The sequence below is a fragment of the Amblyraja radiata genome, chromosome 22 (assembly GCF_010909765.2).
Source record: "Amblyraja radiata isolate CabotCenter1 chromosome 22, sAmbRad1.1.pri, whole genome shotgun sequence".
NCBI lineage: Eukaryota > Metazoa > Chordata > Chondrichthyes > Rajiformes > Rajidae > Amblyraja > Amblyraja radiata.
In genome coordinates this window covers 24,363,075-24,388,328 of record NC_045977.1, presented here as the reverse complement: position 1 = coordinate 24,388,328, position 25,254 = coordinate 24,363,075, and the positions used below count along the sequence as shown (strand labels likewise).

Genomic DNA, 25,254 nt, shown 5'->3' with positions numbered 1-25,254 from the left:
ATGTAAATAACATCCTTGATCTGCCAATTTAATCTACCACGGATAACAGAAAAAAATATATTGTACAATCCGACACAAAATGCACAGAATATATCTTGTGTCAAGTAATGGTCAAAATGTGTGATCCTTTTTACCTTGCATGAATGGCATGAAAATCCTTGTTCAATGAAATGCACTAAATGTCTTATTCACTTCTCTTAACCCACTAATATCAATATCTGAGCATGTGAACGGTTTGAAAAGTTGCATGATATTGATGCATGATACATTGCGACCTCATCCTCATACAGCCATGCATCAAGGTCCCCTTATTCCAGTTTACAGTGCATGTATGCTCCATTTGTAATGGAAACTGTGTATCAACCTGCTCATTGTGTATTAAACTACTTCCTAGAGTTTCTGCTCTCTATGTATTTCGTGGAAATCATTATATGACATTTTTGAGGCTCTGATTTCCATTTATTGGAGTAACTGCTTAATTTTCTTCAAGTCCCTGGTCTGTCTAGACTGTATTGCCTGGAATCGACAAATTGTCGATTTTGGCATCTCCGATCTGTCTATGTTGTGGTTCATGGTCTCTGTTTTGTCATGTTTCTGATCTACATTGGATGTAATCTTGAGATTTCCTGCCTGGGTTTCTCAGGCTCGTTGGATTATATGTGTTGAGAACTCGTGTTTGTAGATATGTTGTCTCTGGATGTATATCCATGGGATTCTGCTGTACGTGTTTTGATCTCGCCTGTGTGTAGATCCTGCTGTCTTTGGTCTGTATATAAGAAATAGCAGCAGAAACTTTTGTTCCGTCAAGCTTAGAAGATCACTAAGATCATGGCTGATCTTTTATATCAGCTTCCACTCCTCAGTCTAGATTTGAAATCCCCCAAATTTATTGGTCTTGTTCTTGACAATAATCAACAATGAAGCCTCTGGGTGGAAGATTCCATGGGTGTTGAGCTCTCAAATCTGGAGCTATGTTTTCAGAAGTTTGATCTCTTGAGTAAGCAGCTCTTATTGAAGGTGTTATTTAGTCTTCAGACTTTGTTGTGTTTTTTTATGGGGTATCTCCAACCACTTTGGCCTGATGGATTACTTTCATTTGATTGGACCATTGGCAATTTTTAGTCGGCTCGTCTTTGAGTGATGTTGGTTTTGGATGGTTATTTGTTTCAGCATCTTCACTGCTAATATCTCTGGAGTATCATTTTTGGATGTTTCTATCTGATCTGTGTTAATTCATTGCTTTAATTTATGTTATTTAACATTTTTTTGTTGTTTATCATTTGTGGAGTTATTTTGCATTAATGAGAAGTTTCCTGGTTCTGTATTTTTGTTACTTTCATACTGCATTTGGATGTTGCCTATTTCATTCTTACTAGCAGTTAAAGACAGAAGACGAAAGAAACAAAGGAACAAATTGAAACTGAAATATCGAGAAAGAAAAGCTAATTATTTGGAATTACTGAATTTTCTATTGAGTTCTGAGGATTGCCTCCTACTACTGGCTTTTAATGTCATTATTACTTGACAACATTTATCAGTACCTTATCCCAAACATTTCCTGTGTTCACTCCTTCGCAGTTTAAGATCTGCTTACATTCTCAATTTTCCAGTTCTGACGAAGGCTCCTTGACCTGAATTGTTAACAATTTCTCTCTCCACAGATGCTGCCGGACCTCCTGAGTGTTTCTGCAATTTAATAAGGGGGGGGGGGGGGGGGGGGGGTTTAATAGTACAGGCCTTATTTGCTTAATTTGTCCTCAGTTGACAAAACCCTGAGTCCCAGAAATGATTCTGGTGAAGCCATGTAGCATCTATCTGCCGCAAATCTTTATCCAGAGAGGCCAACCTGTGCTCACCAAATCCTGCTTGGTTGCAGTAAGATGTCTCTATCTACTCAAATGCCCTTGAATTTCAGGGCAAATACAGTTTTCTTTTATTGTTGCTAGCTTTACCAACACATCAACAACATGCGGTGATTCTCATACAACCAGCACCACCTGAACACCAACATCTTTCACCATCTCATCATTTGAAAAGACATTCTGTTATTTTGTTTGTCAGAATGAACACCCTCACAGTTTCCTAATTCCATCTGCCAGGTTCTTGCCTGTATCACTGCAACACCTATCTACATCCTCTTTACAAATCCCACTGCCTTGTTTCATCAGGAATAAACCATCATTCTCATCGATATGTATTCGATAGCTTTCCAGCCAATGTGTGTGACTTTTGTTCTTTGAAGTCCAGTCTCTGTTTGGTATAAATCTCTCTACTGTGCGCTATGGACCATGCTGTTTATGAGTGGCTCCCACCTGGAATATTGGGGTCACACTAGATAGTATGTCTGGCAATCTAGCCTCTGTTTGTTGTGAGCTCTGATGTGTATTCATTAAGGGCTTGGGTCCATATTTAATGGGATGCCTCACCTTGATAGTATATACTGTACACCTATAGAGAGTTCAATGTAGGGATTCCTGTTTTTTCAGGGACCTTGATCTTTATTTATTTGGGTCTTCAGCCCACTACAATTTGGGTCTTTGTAATTGGACTTCTGTCGTTTCATAATTGGTGTCCGTATTGATGTCCCCATATGTCACTTCAATGTTCTGTGTTGAGAGCTGTTTTCAATATTTGTGCCTTGGGGTGCATTCATTTTGAAACAACCTGTATCGCTAAAAGTATGGTCCACAATGTGTTACCCAACCTGATATTCCAGCAGCTCCACCCTGGATGTACAGATAAGACAGTAAATTCAGCAGCACAGGTACGTGAACAATTTACGTTTCGCTGGGGCAGAAACAAGGGTAGGAGCAGTTAATTACTTGGTGCGTACCAACTCAGTGGGCCGAAGGGCCTTGTTTGTGCTTTATGACTGTGTGACAATTGGATTGTCCCATTGCCCCTTGGTATCACTGCTTGCTTTCTGCAATAGCGTTGTCACTATCATTCAGCGGGTGCCTGCACAGCTACGGCACCCCAATGCCTGAACCCAGACACTTCCACTGCCCAGTGTCTGTAACAATCTCCACAAAGCCCACTTGCAGTTAGTTCCAGCATTCCACTATCTGGTCTCAGACTGTACCAGTACCCTAATGTCTGCCCCCAGACAGTCCCAGTGCCTGCTCTGCTCACAGGTAGTCCAGGTGTCTGCTCATAGACAGTGCCAGTGCCCCGGTCTCTGCTGACGGGCAGTCCCAGTGCGGGGGCTTCTGCCTTCAGACGGTCCCAGTACCTCAGTGTCTGCTTTCAGGCAGTCTCACTGCCCCAGTATCTGCTATTACACAATCTCAGTGTTTGCCCTCAGACAGCCCTGGTTCTCTGGCCTCTGCACTCAGACTGACCCAGTGCTTCACTGTCTCCCCTGGCAGCCAGTACCAATGCCGCAATGTCTGATGTGACACAGTTGCACTACCTGCCCTCAGACTGTCCCCCTTTTCTAGACAGTCTCAGTGCACCAGTGGCTGTTCTCAGACAGTCACAGTATTCCAGACTTCTAGACTGTTCCAGTGCCCCAAGTCTGCTGTCAGACAAGCCCAGTGCCCCAGTAACTGTTCTCACACAGTCCCAGTGCCTGATGTCTGCTGTCAGACTAGCTCACTATCTGCTTCTAGAAAGTCCTAATACCCTGTTGTGTTCTCTCAGATAACTCCAGTAACCAAATGTCTGCTTATCGATAGTCCCAGGGCCACAACGTTTATTTCTAGAGCGTCCCGGTGCCCCAGAGTCTGCTGTCAGATGCGCTGTGTCACAGTGTATGCTGTCAGTGCCCAAGTGCCTGCTCTTGGATGCTTTCAGTGCCCTTCCCTCAGACCACCCTGGGTTCACTAGTGCCTGCTATCTGACAATCCCAGTGCCCCAATGTCTAGTGACAGGCAGATCTTGTGCCGCAGTGTCTACTCTGACAGTCCCACTGCCCCAGTGCCCAGCCTTAGGCAGTCCCAGTGCCACAGTGTTTGCCTCTAGACAGTACCAGTGCCCCAAAGTCTGCCATCACGCAGACCTACGTCTCCAGTGTCGCCCTCAGACAATACCAGTACTCCAGTACTCCAGTGTATCCAGACAGTCACAGTGCCTACGTTCAGCCAGATCTAGTCTCCTGATGTCTGTTGTCAGACAAGCCCACTATCTGCTTCTAGACAGCCCCAATTCTCCAACGTCTGTTCTCGTTTCAGTTTAGTGCCCCAATACCTGCAGACAAACAGCCTCACTCTCTGCTTTTGGGTGGTCCCACTGCCCCTGTGTCTGCTCTCTGGTTGTCTCAGTGCTCCGGTATCTGATAGACGAACCCAGTGCCACAGTGCCTGCAGTCAGCCAGTCCAGCTGACCCCGTGTCTGCTGTCAGACACTCGCTGCCCCAGTGTCTGCCCTCGGACAGCCCCAGTGCTCCAATGTGTACTGTCAGACATCACTGTGTATCTCTGAACGGCGTTAGTGCCTACTGTCAGTCAATCCCAATCCCCCACTGTCTGCTCTCAGGTGATACCAGTGACCCAATGTCTGCTTATAGACAATCCCATGCCCAGTGTCGCCTCTCAGACATTCCCAGTGCCTGCTTCCAAATTTCTCACCATGACTCCCTGGGCAAGTGAGATCACCTGCTGCTTTTGGAGGGAGGCGAGGAAGGACGGGGTAGGAAGATGTGGCCATCGTTCAAACTCCCCTCTCCCTACCCCTAGCTATAAGTCCGTGGGCCCCAATCATCAGACTGCCCTGGCCCATCGCTGCTACCCGTCCCACGCCGAGCGACAGGGGGGTGGGGGGGGGGGGGGCTCTCGGAGCTGACCAGCTGCCAACACACAAACACTTCTGTTCTTTCCTTTCAGAGGAACAACAGAGACGCGGGCAACTTCGACCGTGAGTTCACCCGGCAGCCCGTGGACCTGACGCCCACCGACAAACTCTTCATCATGAACCTGGATCAGAACGAGTTCGCAGGGTTCTCCTACGTCAACCCCGAATTTGTGATTCAGGTCTGAAGAAGAAAGATGCCATTCCCGAACACCCTGTCATTGTCAAACTGAAACGCAGAACATAATGATGTGTTCAAACCCTGCATCACCACCGCCACCCTTCCCCCATCCCGCTGGTCACCAGGTTCATTGTGACTTGAATCAGGAGAGATGGGCTGCTCTCTGCACAAACGTCACTCACCGCCGTTCTTTTCAGGCATGAAGGAGCAGGAGCAGAAACTAACCCGTGTTGACGTGGACCCGAGTTTTAACGCCTAACGCATAGACGCAGCCACAAAACCAAAATTGGCTCACAAACACTGGATCTAAATGCTCGGCCTTGTAACACCTTCCCCTCTCTCCCCTCTCTCCCCCCCCCCCTCTCCCCTCTCTCCCTTTCCCCCCCCCCCCCTCTCCCTCCCCGCCCCCCCCCCCCCCCCCCCCCCCCCCCCCCCTCCCCCCCCCCCTCTCTCTCCCTCTCCCCCCCCTCCCCCCCCCCCCTCTCCCCCTCCTCCCCTCTCTCTCCTCCCCCCCCCCCTCTCCCCTCGCAGTGGATCTACCTTATCTCTCCCCCTGCGCATTGAATTCTCTGCTGCTCCAACCCAGGTCTACTGAACTCCCTTAAATTACCTCGTCAAGGTGCCAGTTGACCCCGAGTTAAAACTCGTGGTAATAACGTACGATTAACGTAGCTGTAACGTCGGAACTCGTGGATGCAACTTAGAGACTCGTGGCGCTAACGGCAGGTACCCGTGAAACTTGTCTACTCTTGAAAAAAATTCAAACATGTTTAAAGTTTTCTACCAGTCAAAATGTACTGCTGAAGTTAAAAATTGAAACATTTAAACTCGTTTTAAGAACGTAGTGGCCCGTGCGTTTACCTTAGTGTCTCGGGAGTCTACCGTGGGAACTCTTTAACTCAGCGGGCAGGCAGCATCTCTGGAGAGAAGGAATGGGTGACGGGATGACATTTCCAAATTTCTGCTGCGTCACCGTTGATTAGAATTTCACCCCGGGACTTGTGTATCTGCGCTGTCAGACACTTCCAAGCACGTCTTTCAGAAGCGCCTCAAAGCAAGTGGACATTGACTGGGTTGTGTGCGTTCGCTCTGACGTGGCGGTGAAAGGGCTTTGCTGCGGGTTAAATCGCCATTTAATACGAGGTTTGTGTCTCACTCTGAACTCCCGGTTTCCAAGCATTTCCAAACATTTAAACTCCCCTTCCCACACTGACATTCCTGTCCTGGGCCTTCTCCATTGTCAGAGTGAGGAGTACACGCAAATTGGAGAACTATGCCTCATATTTCGCTTGGCAACTTACAACCTAGCGTCATGAACGTTTATTTCTAATTTCAATGAACCCCTGCAACACAGTAGTCATCATCCTACTAGTTCCACTGTTGATATCCTTGTGTCCCTTCGTTGTCAGATCTTCACCAGCCAACATTGGGCCACTGTAGGATCTACCCTTCTTGTTCATCTGTTGCCGGTCCTGCTTTGTTCTGGCCTTTCCTTGCCTCCAGTTGCCTCCCCTCTACTTTCATTCTGGAGAAGTGTCCCGACCCGAAAGGCCCCCATTCTTTTTCTCCAGAGATGTTGCCTGATCCGTTGGGTTACTCCAGCACGTTGTGTTTATCTTCGGTACAAACTAACATCTGCAGATCCTTTCTACACATTTTATCCACTATGCAGTTTGCAAATAATCTCCTGCACCCCATGCCTATGTACCGGACGGCCTAACTTGGCGTGGACGGTAGCTGAGCGCTTGCTTATTGAAAAGCCCTAACGACCTCCGTGGCCCTGTCCTTTCACCAAAGCACATTATTCCTGCCTGCGACCTCGGGGCTTGTGTGCTGGGTTTAACGCCCAGCATACGGCCACTGGGACATTGCGCGTCTAGACCCATAAGATGAGTGGGAAAAATACCAGTTTAGAACAAAAAAACCTTATGTAGGATTTTGGTCTACCTTCGAAAAAAACGTTATGTATAGTTTAGAATCATCTATATTTATATCCATTGAAATATATGTTTTCTATGGAATATAGCCTTCCTGTCAAGATCATTTTTTTCCTTTGTATCAGACGAGCGGGAAATTAGAAATTGAATATTAAACATGAATCAAACACGGAAATCAAAGGGCAAAGAAACGTCTTAAAGCGAGGACAGACACAAAATGCTGGAGCAACTCGGCGGGACAAGCAGCATCTCTGGAGAGAATGAATGGGTGACGTTTCGGGTCGAGACTTCGACCCGAAACGTCACCCATTCCTTCTCTCCAGAGAAGCTGCTTGCCCCGCTGTGTTATTCCAGCATGTCGTGTCTATCTTTGCTTTAAACCAGCATCTGCAGTTCCTTCCGACACGTCTTGAAGCGAGGTACTGTGTGAGGGACTGAGAATAATGTTGTTGGACTCCTGGAACTAAGCTATAACATGACGTTTCCTTATTTTCACTCTATTCTTCCCATGTCTGCGCCTGTCGTTCTACCCGCTTGCACATTGTGCCTGCACATGGCCCACCTAATACGTAATTTCACACTCGGCTTTGAGTTTATCCTTCCGATTCGTGACACCGCAGGTGATCTGTAACCACAGACTCCTCCTTGTCGCTTACCCTCAGTGAACAGAAAGAAACTCATCGACATCGCGTCCAGTGGTAAACCCTGAGCTGGCATCAGCTGTCAGTTTCAGAGGAGGGTATTGCAAGTGTCTTGACTATAGATGTGTGCCCGAAATGCATCACCCGGTCGCGCTGTCCTCTACAATCCCAGATTTCTCAACAAACGTCAAACTTCTAACTCTAACTTCTACTCTATCATCTTCCCTTTCAAACAAAACACCAGCTAACCCGCTATATTCCAAGAAACATAACGTGAATGCCCTCTCGCTGAAGTGGTATGGCAATCTTTGCTGATTGAACTCGCGTCAATCGACTGTGTGTTTGTCACGCTCCCTGTATCCTAATCCTTGGTTTTCAGGTTTAATTCCCTTAATTCTCCATCACGCTCACAATGTTACTTGAAGTACACTTATGCCTTGGCCAAATCTCATTGACTTATTTTGTCCAAGCCATTCATTGATCCCGACACTAACATCCCACTTTGCCAAGGTGGACCAAAAGAAAAAAACGAATATATTTTGTGGGTGTTTTTACAATATGATTTATTTTCACTTAAACCAGAAGGCGCAGGGGTCAATAACATTCTTCCCATACGTCCCATCTCATGGCACTTGACCCAACCATACCAGCTATTCTGCTGCTCCCAGTTTCCAGCAGTTTGTTTTTATTTCTGATTTCCGAGTACGCATCGTTTTGCCTTTGTTCTCATAATCTAACCATTCTCTGACTATTTTAACTCCATCTAAGCATGTTGATTTAACATTTTAGATGGGATTGTGCGCTTGATCCATTAGTGTTGCTGCCTCGCCGCCCCGAGGCCCGACCCTGACCTCAAAGTTTGTACAGGAATGAACTGCAAGGTGACTTGGATAGGCTGGGTGAGTGGGCAAATGTTTGGCAGATGCAGTATAATGTGGATAAATGTGAGGTTATCCATTTTGGTGGCAAAAACAGGAAAGCAGACTATTATCTAAATGGTGGCCGACTAGGAAAAGGGGAGATGCAGCGAGACCTGGGTGTCATGGTACACCAGTCATTGAAAGTAGGCATGCAGGTGCAGCAGGCAGTGAAGAAAGCGAATGGTATGTTAGCTTTCATAGCAAAAGGATTTGAGTATAGGAGCAGGGAGGTTCTACTGCAGTTGTACATGGTCTTGGTGAGACCACACCTGGAGTATTGCGTACAGTTTTGGTCTCCAAATCTGAGGAAGGACATTATTGCCATAGAGGGAGTGCAGAGAAGGTTCACCAGACTGATTCCTGGGATGTCAGGACTGTCTTATGAAGAAAGACTGGATAGACTTGGTTTATACTCTCTAGAATTTAGGCGATTGAGAGGGGATCTTATAGAAACTTATAAAATTCTTAAGGGGTTGGACAGGCTAGATGCAGGAAGATTGCTCCCGATGTTGGGGAAGTCCAGGACAAGAGGTCACAGCTTAAGGATAAGGGGGAAATCCTTTAAAACCGAGATGAGAAGAACTTTTTTCACACAGAGAGTGGTGAATCTCTGGAACTCTCTGCCACAGAGGGTAGTCGAGGCCAGTTCATTGGCTATATTTAAGAGGGAGTTAGATGTGGCCCTTGTGGCTAAGGGGATCAGAGGGTATGGAGAGAAGGCAGGTACGGGATACTGAGTTGGATGATCAGCCATGATCATATTGAATGGCGGAGCAGGCTCGAAGGGCCGAATGGCCTACTCCTGCACCTAATTTCTATGTTTCTATGAACTGCGGATGCTGGTTTAAACCGAAGACAGACGCAAAAAGTTGGAGCAACTCAGCGGATCAGACAGCGTCTCTGGAGAAAAGGAATAGGTGACGTTTCGGGCCGAGACCCTTCTTCAGTCGTAACGTCACCTATTCCATTTCTCCAGAGACGCTGTCTGAGCCGCTGAGTTACTCCAGCTGTTTGTGTCTATCTCCCATCTGCATCGCGTTCAAATGAGCACGACTTATCCATGCATCTCGTTCGAATGAAGCTACCCACACTGAAATCCCACCCCCTTGAACCATTGTTATCTCCTGTTCTTGAGACCCGCTTCCAGTGCCAGACAAGGTCACAAGAACGTACTCAGCCTCCTGGATACCTCCCGGGCAGCTGATTCTGTGTCCACAACTTCCTGCTTCGCCTTGTGTGCCGTTTGGGCAAAACCTTTTAATTTCTGTTCAGTAGCGAAGAACCTGAAACTTCATAAACACCGAGGTACCAGTGACATCCTTTGCAATTTCACTTTCTTCAGACCCCACTCCTTTCTCCAGTCTCTCACTTTCTATTCTCCCGGCTGACGTCCCCCTTTCTGACCTTGGACAATAAATCCTCTCGGAAAAGGCTTTGATTTCTTCCCTTTATGACCTCTATGGCCTTGGTCCACTGAGGAAGGAATCTTTCCCGTACGCCATGGACCATTTTGTCCACCTTCAGACCTCTCGCCTGTCTAGAGGATTCCCTTTGACCCTCCTATGCCTTCTGCATACCCTCAGTGGGAACTGCCGTGAGGACAACCACGGTGGAGCTTCGGCTGCTTATTGTTCCCTCCCGAATTTAGGATCGGGGGAAATGAATGGTTGGAGCTAAATGGCCATTAAAGCTCCTGGTATAAGGTGCCAATTGTATCCGGACCACTCTGAAAACGCCATAATCTTTGCTGGTTTAATGCGTTTCTGGGGCAATTCAATGCGCCTTAATGTAACGAGACAGCGGCGAAGATGGGTTCGGGAGTGAAGTTTGACGTAAAGAGATAGATCAGGTAGATTTAAACCAGAGATAAATAGAAAGTTTAAAGCACGTTGTAACTTTTTTCTAAATAATGTCTTCCATGCTATGAACGTAGATGTTTTCTACTCGGTTACATTTTGTGGAATGTACTGTACTTAAAGATTTCTACGCTTGTGATGTCTATGCATCTCCTTTTCACAGGATCACAGTGAGTGTTTTTACAGTTGATTACAAAATAACTTAATGTGTTTAGATGTTTGCCAAAAAAAGCAAAACAATGTACTGCAATAATTACTGAATTAATTTGCATGCATTTTTGTAAATCAGGCTGCATATTGGTGGCAAAAAAAATATTTGCACGACTGCTTTTCAGTTGCTCTATCTCAAAGTACGAAATAAAATTATCGAATTAAATATTTGCATCACCTTGTGAAGTGTTCATTTGGGGTTCAAGAGAGGCGTTTGCATTTGCATCAGTGGCCGTCTCGACGTGGCATCGTTTTCAACAGAACGCTTGAATTAATCCCGCCTCAGTGAACCCAGGACAATTAGCATAATTGCGTGAAACCTTTGCATAAATCATAACCGAGAAACATAATTGATTCCCTCTTTCTCCAACTTGTGAACCTGCTTCAGTTGGAAAAGCCACACAGCTCAAAGATCCTCACAATCCTACGACAGGTGACATTTTCATTACCTTCCTGTATCTTCTGTAAGGGAATTGATGCACTTGCTTATATTGCCCGTCAAAATAGAAGACTGATAACACTATAGAGCGGAAACTATTATCTTTCAGCACAAGATAATAATAATTAGGGTCATGGAGCCATCAGCCTGCCATGATCATGCCAAACACGCTAACTTTGTCACCGCTCTTTATGTAGCGACTATTTGCATACCTTGGGTATGCAAGCAAATCATTTCACTGTGACTTGGCACATGTGACAATAAAGTATTCATTCATTAATCCCATTTACCAGCACTTGGTCCATTGTCTTCTGTGCCTTGGCATTCAAGTGTCCGTCTAGATAGCTTTAAAATGTTGCCAGTCTTCCTGCCTGCAACACTTTCTCAAATATCGTCCAGAATTTAAAATGCATCCAACAGCAGTACCTGCTTCATCAATGAATCCCCATGTTAACTGCATAATTACATACTCCTTAAAAGCTTATTTGAATTCTGAGTTTACTCTCTGAGCATTTGTTAAATATGTATTGCTTAGTTTTCCCATGAATAACTATTCCTTTCACATACTTGCAATGACTTCATTTTTACAACAACTGATTAATCTGTCAATCTAAGCTTCAGAGTGAAGAGAATTACGAGGCTTCACGAACGGATGTTACTCATGCGTTGGATGTCATATTCAATCTTGCCATTGCAGGTCTACATCCCTGCGTTGGTACCGTGACCCTCAACTCCCCAGTTCCAGACAACCTTTTGGAAATAGCAGGGTCAGCATGCTGTGATTCTGCCCGCTGATCGATGCATACCAGCAATCCTGCCAAAAGCTTGTTGTAGGATCTGTCGCGTCAAAACTAGCTCAGTGAGTTTAGCTCAAACTAAAATGTTACGTTCATATGAGATAGCAATAGCAGCCTAATTTTGAAACCCTTTAGAATCACAATAGTACATGGCTTTGGAGTATTGCATTTTTGGACTGTTTTACCAGGCGTTGATTAGGAAGGGCTTGATGCATTGTTCCAATTCACCAGCTGTCACTTCTGTCAAATTTCAGGCTGAAAGTCAAGCAACTGAGGGGAAGCATTTCCTCGAACCCCTGTCCCTTCGCCGTGTATTTCCTTGTTTCCTTACAATATTGCAAGAGGCCTTTTCAGTCTAAAGTCAACTCACCGACCACTCAACCAACTGCCTTGGCAGAGAACTCCATTTATTGTTACGCGTGAGAAATACAGTGACCATTTCCAACTTGTTTCAGTGCATTTTATTTGTGCCTGGGGCCCCACTACTGAAAGATTTATCACAGATACTTCTTTATGTAACTGGCTAATAAAAAACAATGACCAGAACTAATGCTTAAGAAATAAGTTATAATTGCACAGTGTTTTAATATAATTTATTAATGTGGAAGTCCATATTGCTTCATGGAAATTTACATCTAGCCCCTTCATGTGTTAAATTATTAAATATTCCGGGTCTGGAATTCAGAAGTTTGAATTGATTTTAAGGAAAGAAACGTAAAATGGACACAAGGCAAAAAGAAAAACGTAGTTTTATCGGGATCCTGCCGCACTATTTGACAAACATCCTAGCTATTTATTTACAGTACCACCCACTTTAGTGTCATCTGCAAACGTACTAATCATGCCTGTAGGTTCTCATTCAAATCATTGATTTAGATGAAAAACTGCAATGGGGCCCAGCACCAAACCATTAGTCAAAAACAACCGAAAAATAACTTTCCACCATCACGGATTTGATATGAGAACTCAAGGTAAAGAAACCATTAGGAGGTAGCGACCACAACATGACATTTTTTAACCTGCAATTTGATAGGGAGAAGGTGAAATCGGATGTGTCGGTCTTGCAGCTGGGCAAATGGGACTAAAGAGGCATGAGGGAGGAGCTGGCCAAAGTTAAGTAGAAAGGGACCCTAGCAGGGATGACGGTGGAACAGCAATGGCAGGAATTTCTGGGAATAATATGGAAGATGCAGGATCTTTTCATTCCAAAGAGGAAGAAAGCTTCTTGGGGGAGAAAATAGCGACTGTGGCTGACAAGGGAAGTCAAGGACAGTATAAAGCTAAAAGAGAAGGTGTATAACATAACAAACATTAGTGGGAAGCCAGAGGATTGGGAAGCTTTTAACGAACAACAGAGGGTAACTAAAAAGAAAATACGGGGAGATGAAATATGAAGGTAAGCTAGCCAATAATATACAGTAAAAGATGATAGTATGAGTTTCTTCATTTGTATAAAGAGCAAGAAAAAGGCAAGAGTGGACTGCTGGAGAATGATGCAGGAGAAGTGATAATGGGGAATAAAGAAATGGCAGTTGAATAACTTATTTTGCATCAGTCTTCACAGTGGAAGACACCAGCAACATGCCTGAAATTCAAGAGAGTCAGGGGGTGGAAGTTAGTGGAGTGGCTATTACCAGGGAGAAGGTGCTTGGAAAGCTGAAAGGGCTGAAGTTAGATAAGTCTTCTGGGCAGGATGGACTGCACCCTAGGGTTCTAAAAGAGGTGGCTTTAGAGATAGTGGAGGCATTGATAGTGATATTTCAGGAATCACGAGTCAGGATTAGTCCCAGATGATTGGGAAATTATCCAATATTACCCCGCTGCACAAAAAGGGAGCAAGGCAGAATAGTGGGAACTATAGGCCGGTTAGTCAGACATTGCTGGTTGGTAAGATTTTGGAGTCCATTATAAAGGATGAGGTTACGGAGTACTTAGAAGTTCACGATAAAATAGGGCGAGGTCAGCATGACTTTGTGAAGAGGAGGTCTTGCTTCACAAATTTGCTGGAATTCTTTGAAGAAATAAATAGCAGGACAGACAAAGGAGATTCAGTAGATGTTTAAGTAAACAACATCTACTGAATCTCCTTTGTAAGTAGATTTTCAGAAAGCCTTTGATAAGATGCCACACGTTAGGCTGCTTAGGCAGATGAGAGCCCATGGTATCAAACGGAAGATACTAGCATGGATAGCAGGTTGGCTGGATGGCAGAAGACAAAGAGTGGCAATAAAGGGGATTTTTTTCTGGGTGGCTGCCAGTGACTAGTGGAGTTCCGCAAGGGTTGGTGCTGGGGCCGCTACTCTTCACGTTGTTTATTAATGATTTGGACAAGGGGATTGAAGCCTTTGTGGCAAAGTTTGCAGATGATATGAAAATAGATGGAAGGGCAAGTAGTGTAGAGAAAGCAAACACTCTGCAGAAGGACTTGGACTGGTTGGGAGAGTGGGGCCGAGAAGTGGCAGATGGAATATAGTGTAGCAAAGTGTGGAGTCATGCATTTTGGGTGTAGGAATAAATGTGTAGACTATTTTCTAAATGGGGTGAGAATCCAGAAATCAGAGATGAGACGGAGACTAGGGAGTGCTGGTGCAAGATTCCCAAAAAGTTAATCTGCAAGTCAAATCGGTAGTAAAGAAAGCAAACTCAATGCTAGCATTCACAGTATTTCAATACGGCTTGTAAACAAAAACAGGGAGGCTCTATAAGGCACTAGTAAATGTTGAGGCTCTATAAGGCACTAGTAAAGCCACATTTGGAATATTGTGAGCAGTTCTGGGCACCATATCTGAAGAAGGATGTGCTGGCTCTGGAGAGGGACCAGAAGAGGTTTACAAGAATGATCCCAGGAATGAGAAGGTGAACCTATATTGAGCATTTGTCAGCACTGGGTCTGTATTCACTGGAGTTTAGAAGAATGAGGGAGGACCTCGTTGAAACATACAGAACAGTGAAAGGCTTGGATAGAGTGGATTTGGACAAGATATTTTGATTTGATTTCATTTGATTTGATTCAATTTATTGTCATTGCACTTTTCAGTGCAACGAAATGGTTTAGCCTGCAGTCATAACATAGAATAAATAACAAACACTCAACACAGTTTAAAGTCCCAAAGTCATTGTCTCTTCCCTCCTTGCTCTCCCTCTGCGCTGAGGCAATCCAAGCCTCCGATGTTGTGACCCCGCCGGGTGATGGTAAGTAAGTCCCGCGGCTGAATCCGTGCTCCGCAAACGGGCCGGTTCAAACTCCGCGGCCCGAGGCGGTCGAAGCTGCCGAAGCTGCCATCCTCCAGTCCAGCGGACGCAGCTGTAGTTGCGGGAGCTCCGGAAAACAGAACCCGAGCTCCCGATGATGTCGTCCACTGGCCCGCGGCCGAACCTCCAAGGCTCCAAAGTCGGGTCGGAAGTTGGGTCGCACCGCAACCACAGCCCCGAAGTCGGCCAGCCTCGCGTTGGTAAGTCCTGGCTCTGCCTCCGCAGCCTCAAGGTCGGTCGCATTTGGAGGCCGCCAGCTCCGAGATAGGCCTCAGCGCAGACGGACACGGAGACGGGGGATACAGCAGGAAAGGTCGCACCCCCCCCCCCCCCGAAGGAAGAGTCAAAAAACATGTTACACCCACCCCCCCACACATACACAACTAAATAAACCGAAATAAACTGTAAAAACGGGACAAAAGAAAACAAAAAACAGAAAAGACAAACGGACTGCAGGCGAGCTGCAGCTGCAAGGCAGCGCCGCCACTTCCGGATATTTCCATTAGTGGGAGAGTCTAAAACTAGAGGTCATAGCCTCAGAATTAAAGGATGTTCTTTTAGGAAGGAGATGAGGAGACATTTCTTTAGTCAGAGGGTGGTGAATCTGTGGAATTCTTTGCCACTGAAGGCTGTAGATGCCAAGTCAGTGGATATTTTTAAGACAGATAAATTGTTTTTTGATTAGTACAGGTGTCAGAGATTATGGGGAGAAGGCAGGAGAATGGGGAAGGAGAGATAGATCAGCCATGATTGAATGGCAGAGTAGACGATGAGCTGAATAGCCTAATTCTACTCCCATTCCTTACGATCTTATGACCTTAAGACCCTCTGCTTCCTTCAATGAAGCTAATTTTCTATTCAGTCAGCTAGCTGTCCTTAGATCCCATGCAATCCTACCTTCCTGAGCTGCCTACCACGTACATCCTTGTCAAATGCCTTGCTGAAATCCATATATACAACATCTACAGCTCTGTTCTCATCAACCTTTTTGATCACATCTTCAAAAAACTCAATCAGATTCATGAGACACGATCTATCAACTACAAAATCGCACTGACTATCCCTAATCCCTAATCCATCTAAATGCATGTATATCTCGTCCCTCAGAATATTCTCTCGTACTTTGCTGACCACAGATGTTGGACTCACTTGCAATAGTTCCCAGGCTTTTCTTTGCAGCCCTTAAATGGAGGCACCACTTTTTCCACCCTCCAGTCTTCCAACTCCTTGACCATATTTAATGATGACACATAAATCTCAACCAAGGCACCTGCAATTTCCTTTCTAGCTTTCCAAAGTTTTCTCGGGTATATCTGATCAGGCCCGGGAGATTTGTCTATCTCCCTATGCACTGACCTTCAGCAGCTCCTCGGCCATAATACTTACTACCCTGCAGGCATTTCCATTGACGGCTCCTCATGTATTTCTCCTTGGCCCTTGTGGCTAAGGGGATCAGAGGGTATGGACAGAAGGCAGGTACGGGATACTGAGTTGGATGATCAGCCATGATCATATTGAATGGCGGTGCAGGCTCGAAGGGCCGAATGGCCTACTCCTGCACCTAATTTCTATGTTTCTATGTAAAGCCAGAGGGGAAATTCTCATGGAGGACCTTGCCCATCTCCTATGGCTCCACACAGAGTTGACTGCTTTTATTCCTGAGGGGGCCTATTCGCTGTCTGGTTACCCTTTTCCCCTTAATGTACTCATAACATCTCTTGGGATTATCCTTAATATTATCTGACAGAGCTATCTCCTGTCCCCATTTTGCCTTTTTGATTTCCTTTCTCAAGATTCAAGAGAGTTTATTGTCATGTGTCCCTGATAGGACAATGAAATTCTTGCTTTGCTTCAGCACAACAGAACATAGTAGGCATGACTATGACTTTCTCAGCACGCTCCTTAGTTCCAGAGACACCCTTGATGCCAGCTGCCTATACCTGCTCCATGCCTCCTTCTTATCCTTGACCAGAGTCTCAATTACTCTGGTCACCATGCTTCCTAACATCCACATCCTCCCCCTCACTATAACACGAACGTACATGTCCTGGACTCGTCAACACACTTGTAAAATCATCCCACTTTCCTTTTACTTCAGACCACCTGTTCCAATTCACTTGAGCGAATTCCTGCCCTAGACCGTTTCACCAACAGGAAAGGTTTACATTGTCTCCATTTGCAGCCGATTGTGGCTCAGAACAACTATTTTCGCGTGAAAAATGCCATGTTCCTGAAGGGACTTGGCTCCTTCATGCTCAACGCTGGGACCGACTGCAGGGATGGGTCCTGGCATCCAGTCACCACAACGCATTCTCAAGAGTCAGATCCATTCCAAGTAGCAGGATCACAGTGGAAGACACGAAAGTCTCCTGCATTGTTCCGGGTGAACCGTGGTAGAGTTCAAGATCCAGCCGCCCGAAGACTAGAGAAGCAGCAACGGGGAAGTTCCCCAGCTCAGCCTCCGCAGCCACGACTCGCAGCTGAGAGGAGAAGCAAATGGTGGCTGCGCGGGTCACAAAGGACTCGTTCATACAGACCAAGCTCTCGGTTCAAAGGCAGTGTCCTTGCCTATTGGACAGCCCGTACACCATGACCCAGGTGGGCACATCCCACTGAACGTGCGCTGACACATGAAGGCGAGTGCATCCCCCCCCGACACACAGGATCTTTCCCCGGCACCTCCTAACGAGCTCTTCAGAAAGTGGGTTTCCGCCCACCAAACACTAATGCCCCTGTCCCACTTAGGAAATCTGAACGGAAACCTCTGGAGACTTTGTGCCCCACCCAAGGTTTCCGTGCGGTTACCGGAGGTTCCCGGAGGTTTTTGTCAGTCTCCATACCTGCTTCCACTACCTGCAACCTCCGGCAACCACCTGCAACCTCTGGGAACCGCACGGAAACCTTGGGTGGGGTGAGAGGTTTCCGTTCAGGTTTCCTAAGTGGGACAGGGGCATAACTAACCCACGGCACGTTGGTCCTCTCCCCCCGGCACACGACCCCTCCCCCGACAACGCAGGGACCCCTACCTTGACACACAGACCCTCGCCCCCGACACACAGGACATACCCACCTCCACCCCGGCACCCACGTTCTCTCCCCTCCATTGGATCTCATGAAGCTGGACATAGTCCCTCGCCCTGCAACTCCCTCTCCTCCACGGTGTGTGTTGCTTGCTGCTATATAGCTGCTGTAGGGAGCGTGCTTCAAGGTTGCCAGGGGAGTGGTTCGCCGGTTGATCCCGTTACCTGAATGATGCGCGACAACGTTGTGGAGGTTGCACAGAATGTTGTAAGGTTCCTTCCACCAGGAGTGTCACAGAACCCGGGTCAATCTTATTTCTTGGAGTAAGCCACCCAAACGCCTATTTAAATTGCACTGCTATTATCTGTGTGTTAGCATTAACCGTAGCCATGTTTCAGCAATCCCCAAAATGTGTGTAATGTAATTCCTCAGCATGCATTTCTAATTCTAATTATTATTCTAAAATCCAATTACAATTTGGAAATTGCCAGAGGTCACACTGAGATGCAATGTTAGATTAATCATTAACTGCAGAGTCAATGGTTTGAGCTAATGCGATGATTGAGCAGTAATGCATCATTGTTGAATCTTCAGTGAAGTAGTGACTGATGCATCACTTTGCCAGAGATGTTGAATTGAGGCTCTGTCCACTCCCTCGGGTGGACATGTGGATCACACGGTGCAGGACAGTTATCAAGGGTGTCTTGGCCCAGACAGGTGAACTGGCCTTGTTGCAGCTGGAGGGATGGGGAGCGAGAGCAGTGAGAAACCCATCTATGACTGAAGGGTGGAAACCATGTTCACTAAAGAATGAGGGCATCTCAGATGCCGTTGTGTGGAAAACCTCATCATGGGAGCAGATGCGGCAGAGAGGGATGAATTGAGTGTAGGGGCAGCATCTTTGCAAGTGGCAAGGTGGAAAGAAGTATAGTCCAGATAACCAAATGTCTATTCACAAATATGTTACTGGGACTGGAGAGCTTCAGTTACAAGGAAAAATTGGATACCCCGGGCCTTTTCTATGGAGCGTTGGAGACAGAAGGTGACCTTATAGGGGTACATAAATTTAATGCAGGGCATAGATAAGGTGGATGCTCATCGTCTTTTTCCCAGGGTAGAAGAGTCCAAAACTAGGGGACATGATTCAAGGTGACAGGCGGAAGATTTAAAGGGGAGCTGAGGAGCAATTCTCTTCACACAGGATGTGTGGAACGAGCTGCCAGTGGAGGTGGTAGAAGCAAATACAACAATAATGTTTAAAAGACATTTAGATAAGTACATAGATAAGAAGGGTTTGGAGGAATATGGGCCATACGCTGGCAAATGGGATGAATTGGATGAATGAGTTGGGTCAAAGAGTCTGCTTCTTTGCTGTAACTCAATATCACTAATTATCATTAAAACAGATAATTAAAAAAAGACAAGCCGTAAATGATGAGAAATCTCTCATTAGAATGGAGAAGATTTAGAAATCAAATATGTTTAGTGGCAGAGTAGGGAGAGAGGTTGACAAAACAAAGTGAATATCTTTTATTGTGTGAAGCTCTGGAGAGACTAAATCACACCCTTTATAATGTTGGCTGAGCGAGGATGGTGAAGGCAGGTTAATTAGAAATGTAATGAAAGGATAGGGATGTTAAGTAAAAAGGATGAAGCCAATCTGGAACTGAGCAATATAAACTGGAGGAGCAAACCACTGCAGGGGCTGCAAAACTGAAACAACAGAATGATGGAAATATTCAACATGTCAGGCAGCATCTGTGGAGTAGAAGAAAGTTAATATTTTAGATTGAAGATCTTATATCATAACTGCCTGGTTCTAATCAAAACTGGCTATCTGAAAATGTCAATTTGGCCATTATTTCATTCGGGCTAACATTTGCGAAGCCAGAAAACATCGTCATAGAGTCATACAGTCAGTATCGAACCAGGGTCTCTGGTGCTGTAAGGCAGTCGCTCTACCGCTGCGCCACTAAGCTGCCCTACTATAGTTAGCTGTTACCTCTACCATAGTTAGCAGAGCTCTTGGTATTGTAATTTAGTGATCCTTGTGAAAAACAGCAAACTTCATTTCACCTGGCACCTCAGTCGAGCAGCATCCAACCATATTTCTACTCAGAGGTGAATAGTCTTACTCTGTTCACAGGCACTCTCCCAATATCTTTACAATGATATTAGGGCAGAAAACTTTCCAGTACCTCTGCACTCATGTTAATCAACAGCTTCATTTGATAAGAATGCCCATCCTCCTTTAGGTGCCCAGCCCATCCAGTCTGTTTGTTTCTGAGTTTCATTCATTGTATAGATTCTCAATTGCTTTAATCAAAGTCACCCATTTCATTTGGCACTCTTTATTTGTGGTCTCATGGGATTCCAGCTGTAACTTTCCTGTATGTTCTTGTTACCAGTGTAGTTTCTAATTTATTTGTAATCTTGTAGGTGAGGGACTGAACAGATTCAGAGCTCAACTCCAGGCTGTTCTTTTCCAGATTAGCTTGGCAAGCTGCTGCAGACACAAGAAATTACAGATGCTGGAATCTTGAGCAAGAAACAAAGCACTAGAGGAAGTCTAGCGCTCTAGGGGGATCTTATAGAAACATATAAAATTATAAAAGGACTGGACAAGCTAGATGCAGGAAAAATGTTCCCAATGTTGGGCAAGCCCAGAACCAGGGGCCACAGTCTTAGAATAAAGGGGAGGTCATTTAAGACTGAGGTGAGAAAAAACTTTTTCACCCAGAGAGTTGTGAATTTGTGGAATTCTCTGCCACAGAGGGCAGTGGAGGCTAAATCACTGGATGGATTTAAGAGAGAGTTAGATAGAGCTCGAGGGGCTAGTGGAATCAAGGGATATGGGGAGAAGGCAGGCACGGGTTATTGATTGGGGACGATCACAATGAATGGCGGTGCTGGCTCGAAGGGCCAAATGGCCTCCTCCTGCACCTCTTTTCTATGTTTCTATGTAACTCAGTGGGTCATGCAGCATCTGTGGATGGAATGGACAGACTACATTTTGTTTCAGGACCTGAAGAAGGGTCCTGACTCAAAATGCCATCAGTCCATTCCTTCCACAGATGTTGCATGACCCACTGACATCCTCCACCACTTTGTTTTGTGCTCAAGATGCTGCAGACCACTGTTGCAACCCAAAGAGTAGTCCTTCACTTAATATAGGAGCATTGACCATTCCTTTCCATGCGCAGGTGCGGCTTGACCTTCTGAGTTCCTCCAACAGATTGTGATAGCCGCTAGGAGCCTTCAGCATTGATTCCTGCCCCAATGATGCCAAACACAGACGAACAAAACACTTAAGTACCACATACGCTCCCTCCTCAGCCAATGAATCAACTACTCCATGTTAAACAACACCTGCAAATATGACAGAGCACAGAATAGACTCAGCGGTTCCGGCATCGCAGAATGATCGGGGGAACAGTTGAAGAACACAGCTGCCTCTTATTTCTACATGAAATGGTGCATGAACCTGTGAGGGAGACTCTCCCATATTCTGCCTCTTCCAGACATGGTCCAATTGTAGAAAATGATTGGAAGACATCTTCCAATTTCAGGGTCTTTAATTTAAAGAAAATTCAATCAACATAGTAATAGGCACTCTGCCTGGCGTCCATGTCAGCCTCCAATTCCATCCATTTCAATGGTGTATGCAGAGTTCTGTTCTGGACTTTATAAACTCCACCATCAATAGTGTCACCTCCCTCAAACAGGTGACCATATTCCCGAATCAGAAGCCATGGATGAACAGCGAGGTCAGGCTACTGCTGAAAGCACGGGACACCGCTTTCAGGTCAGGCGATGCTCGAGCCTACAGTTCAGCCAGGGCTAACCTGAAGAGGGGCATCAAGAAGGCCAAGCACTGCCATAAGCTCAGGATTGAGGAGCACTTCAACAACAACTCCGACCCCCGACGCATGTGGCAAGGCATCCAGGCCATCACGGACTACAGACCCTCCAACACCACCCCCACATCCAGCGACGCCTCCTTCCTTGAGGAGCTTAACCACTTCTATGGCCGCTTCGACAGGGACAATCTAGAGACAGCCATCAAGGCTGTGCTACCTGCCGATCACCAACCCCTCACACTCACCCCCTACGACGTATTCGTGGCACTGAGTAGGACTAATGCACGTAAAGCTGCTGGCCCTGACGGCATCCCCGGGCGCGTGCTCAGGGCCTGTGCTGCGCAGCTGACAGACGTCTGGACTGACATCTTCAACCTGTCACTTGCCCAAGCAGTTGTCCCCACGTGCCTTAAATCCACCTCCATCGTGCCAGTGCCAAAACACTCCACTGCGGCAAGCCTCAACGACTTCCGCCCAGTTGCACTTACCCCCATCATCACCAAGTGCTTCGAGAGGCTGGTCCTGGCACACCTCAAAAGCTGCCTACCCCCCACACTGGATCCCTATCAGTTTGCCTACCGCAAGAACAGGAGTACGGAGGATGCCATCTCAACGGCACTTCACTCCGCCCTCTCCCACCTCGACAACAGAGACACTTACGTAAGAATGCTGTTCATCGATTACAGCTCAGCATTCAACACCATTATACCATCAAAACTGATCACCAAACTCGGTAACCTGGGCATCGACCCCTCCCTCTGCAACTGGATACTGGACTTTCTAACCAACAGACCCCAGTCTGTTAGGTTAGACAAGCACACCTCTTCAACCCTCACCCTGAACACCGGCGTTCCACAGGGCTGTGTGCTGAGCCCCCTCCTCTACTCCCTCTTCACCTATGACTGCACACCTGTACATGGTACTAACACCATCATCAAGTATGCAGATGATACAACGGTGATTGGCCTCATCAGCAACAACGATGAGTCGGCCTACAGGGAGGAGGTCCAGCACTTAGCAGCATGGTGCGCTGACAACAACCTGGCCCTTAACTCCAAGAAGACCAAGGAGCTCATTGTAGACTTCAGGAAGTCCAGGGGCGGCACGCACACCCCCATCCACATTAACGGGACGGAGGTGGAACGTGTTTCTAGCTTCAGGTTCCTGGGAGTCAACATCTCCGATGACCTCTCTTGGACCCACAATACCTCAACTCTGATCAAGAAGGCTCACCAGCGTCTCTTCTTCCTGAGGAGACTGAAGAAGGTCCATCTGTCTCCTCAGATCCTGGTGAACTTCTACCGCTGCACCATCGAGAGCATCCTTACCAACTGCATCACAGTATGGTATGGCAACTGCTCTGTCTCCGACCGGAAGGCATTGCAGAGGGTGGTGAAAATTGCCCAACGCATCACCGGTTCCTCGCTCCCCTCCATTGAGTCTGTCCAAAGCAAGCGTTATCTGCGGAGGGCGCTCAGCATCGCCAAGGACTGCTCTCACCCCAACCATGGACTGTTTACCCTCCTACCATCCGGGAGGCGCTACAGGTCTCTCCGTTGCCGAACCAGCAGGTCCAGGAACAGCTTCTTCCCGGCGGCTGTCACTCTACTCAACAACGTACCTCGGTGACTGCCAATCACCCCCCCACCCCCCGGACACTTATTATCACTTATTATTATTTATTTAAATCATTTGCTATGTCGCTCTTCCAGGGAGATGCTAAATGCATTTCGTTGTCTCTGTACTGTACACTGACAATGACAATTAAAATTGAATCTGAATCTGAATCTGAATCTGAGAGGGGAGGCTTTCCAGAAGGTATCATTATCACCCACGTTTTATACTTTCGGAGATTTGGTCTTTCAGATAATGATCTTTGTGAAAGTGTTCCCTTCAATATGCTTGCTGCCCCAGAGCTCCTAACATCAACTCATTGCATAAGCTATGTCTTGTCATAGCTACAGAAATAAAACTGAGGCGGAACTGGGAATGAAACAGGCCTGATCGTTTCCAAATCAAATAATTTCAAAATTTGCACATGTAACAAGTTCAGTGAGTGCAAATTGCACAAGAAACGTGGAGAGAGCAAGATTCCACAGACAAATTATCTTCTGATCATCCTGATTGAGAGAATTTTCTGCTCCTTTTTCAATACTGCCCTCATATCATGTACAGTCAAAAGAATTGGTGGAATTAGCACGTAGCTCTTTATTCGAACATTCGGCCTGAAAGCTGACACCTTCAGTAATGTAAAAAAGACTTATTACTGCACAATTACATTTCATAGACCAGATAATACACTGAAACCCCATGTCAGAGATTAGATGCACAACCCTCAAATAGTGCTGAGTGATGCTTTCACTCAATGACAGCATATCTGATCTTATTTGAACATCCACCATCCCATTCACGTTCCAGATGGCTCCTGAGTGGTATACTGTACCAGCTTCACATGTGCCTGTCTGCCTCAGCAGCGGAGGTAGGAGTGACCACTGCCCGTTCTTTCTTCAATGGTGGCCTTTCTACAGAAGACACGGTGACAGAGCCCCATCGACCCTGGTTCAATCCTGACCTGGGGTGCTTTCTGTCAAACTTTGAACATTCTTTTCGTTACCACGTGGGTTTCCTTCGGCTGCTCTGGTTTCTGTCCAAATCCCAAAGACGTGTGGGTAATGCCCCTGTCCCACTTAGGAAACCTGAACGAAAACCTCTGGAGACTTTGCGCCCCACCCAAGGTTTCCGTGCGGTTGCCGGATGTTGCAGGTGGTTGCCGGAGGTTGCAGGTAGTGGAAACAGGTAGGGAGACGGACAAAAACCTCCGGGAACCGCACGGGAACCTTGGGTGGGACGCAAAGTCTCCAGAGGTTTCCGTTCAGGTTTCCTAAGTGGGACAGGGGCTTTATATGGGTTAATTGGTCGTTGTAAATTGCCCCTGGTGGAGAGGGGACAGGTAGTGTCTGGGGAGGGGTTGTGGAATGAATAAGAAGGGAATTTTCATAAGTTTGGGGAGTAGCGGGCAGGCAACTGGGGAGGGAATGGGAATGGGAATGGGAATGGGAATGGGAATGGGAATGGGTCAGCTGGGGCCAGGGTAGATGTGGGTTGGTGCAAGGGGATGGAAGATGGTGGGGGTGGGTCATTAGATGAGCTGCTGGTAGTGGCCAGCGTCTAGGGATGGTTCAATGCTCATGCTGAGAGATGGGCCAAGGTCGGAGTTAATTGAGAGAGGGGATTTTGGGTTGGAAGTTGTTTTGGGGTGAGATGTTCTTGGCTTGGGAAGAATTCTATGGTAAGATTATCGTGGGATGAGGAGAGATTTGGATTGTGTGTGACCTCTGATGGGGAGGGTGGG

At 46.4% G+C, this 25,254-nt stretch overlaps 1 protein-coding gene across 1 annotated transcript in view; it reads left to right on the top strand.

The window, feature by feature from the left end:
- The window catches only part of prkcb (protein kinase C beta), a 138,037-nt gene extending 132,740 nt beyond the window's left edge, over positions 1–5,297 (top strand). Inside the window, exon 17 of the mRNA XM_033040739.1 lies at positions 4,824–5,297. Within this exon, the coding sequence (XP_032896630.1) occupies positions 4,824–4,976 (153 nt within the window). The 3' untranslated portion in view covers positions 4,977–5,297. The remainder of the gene's footprint in view (positions 1–4,823) is intronic.
- The last annotated feature ends 19,957 nt before the right edge of the window (positions 5,298–25,254 follow it).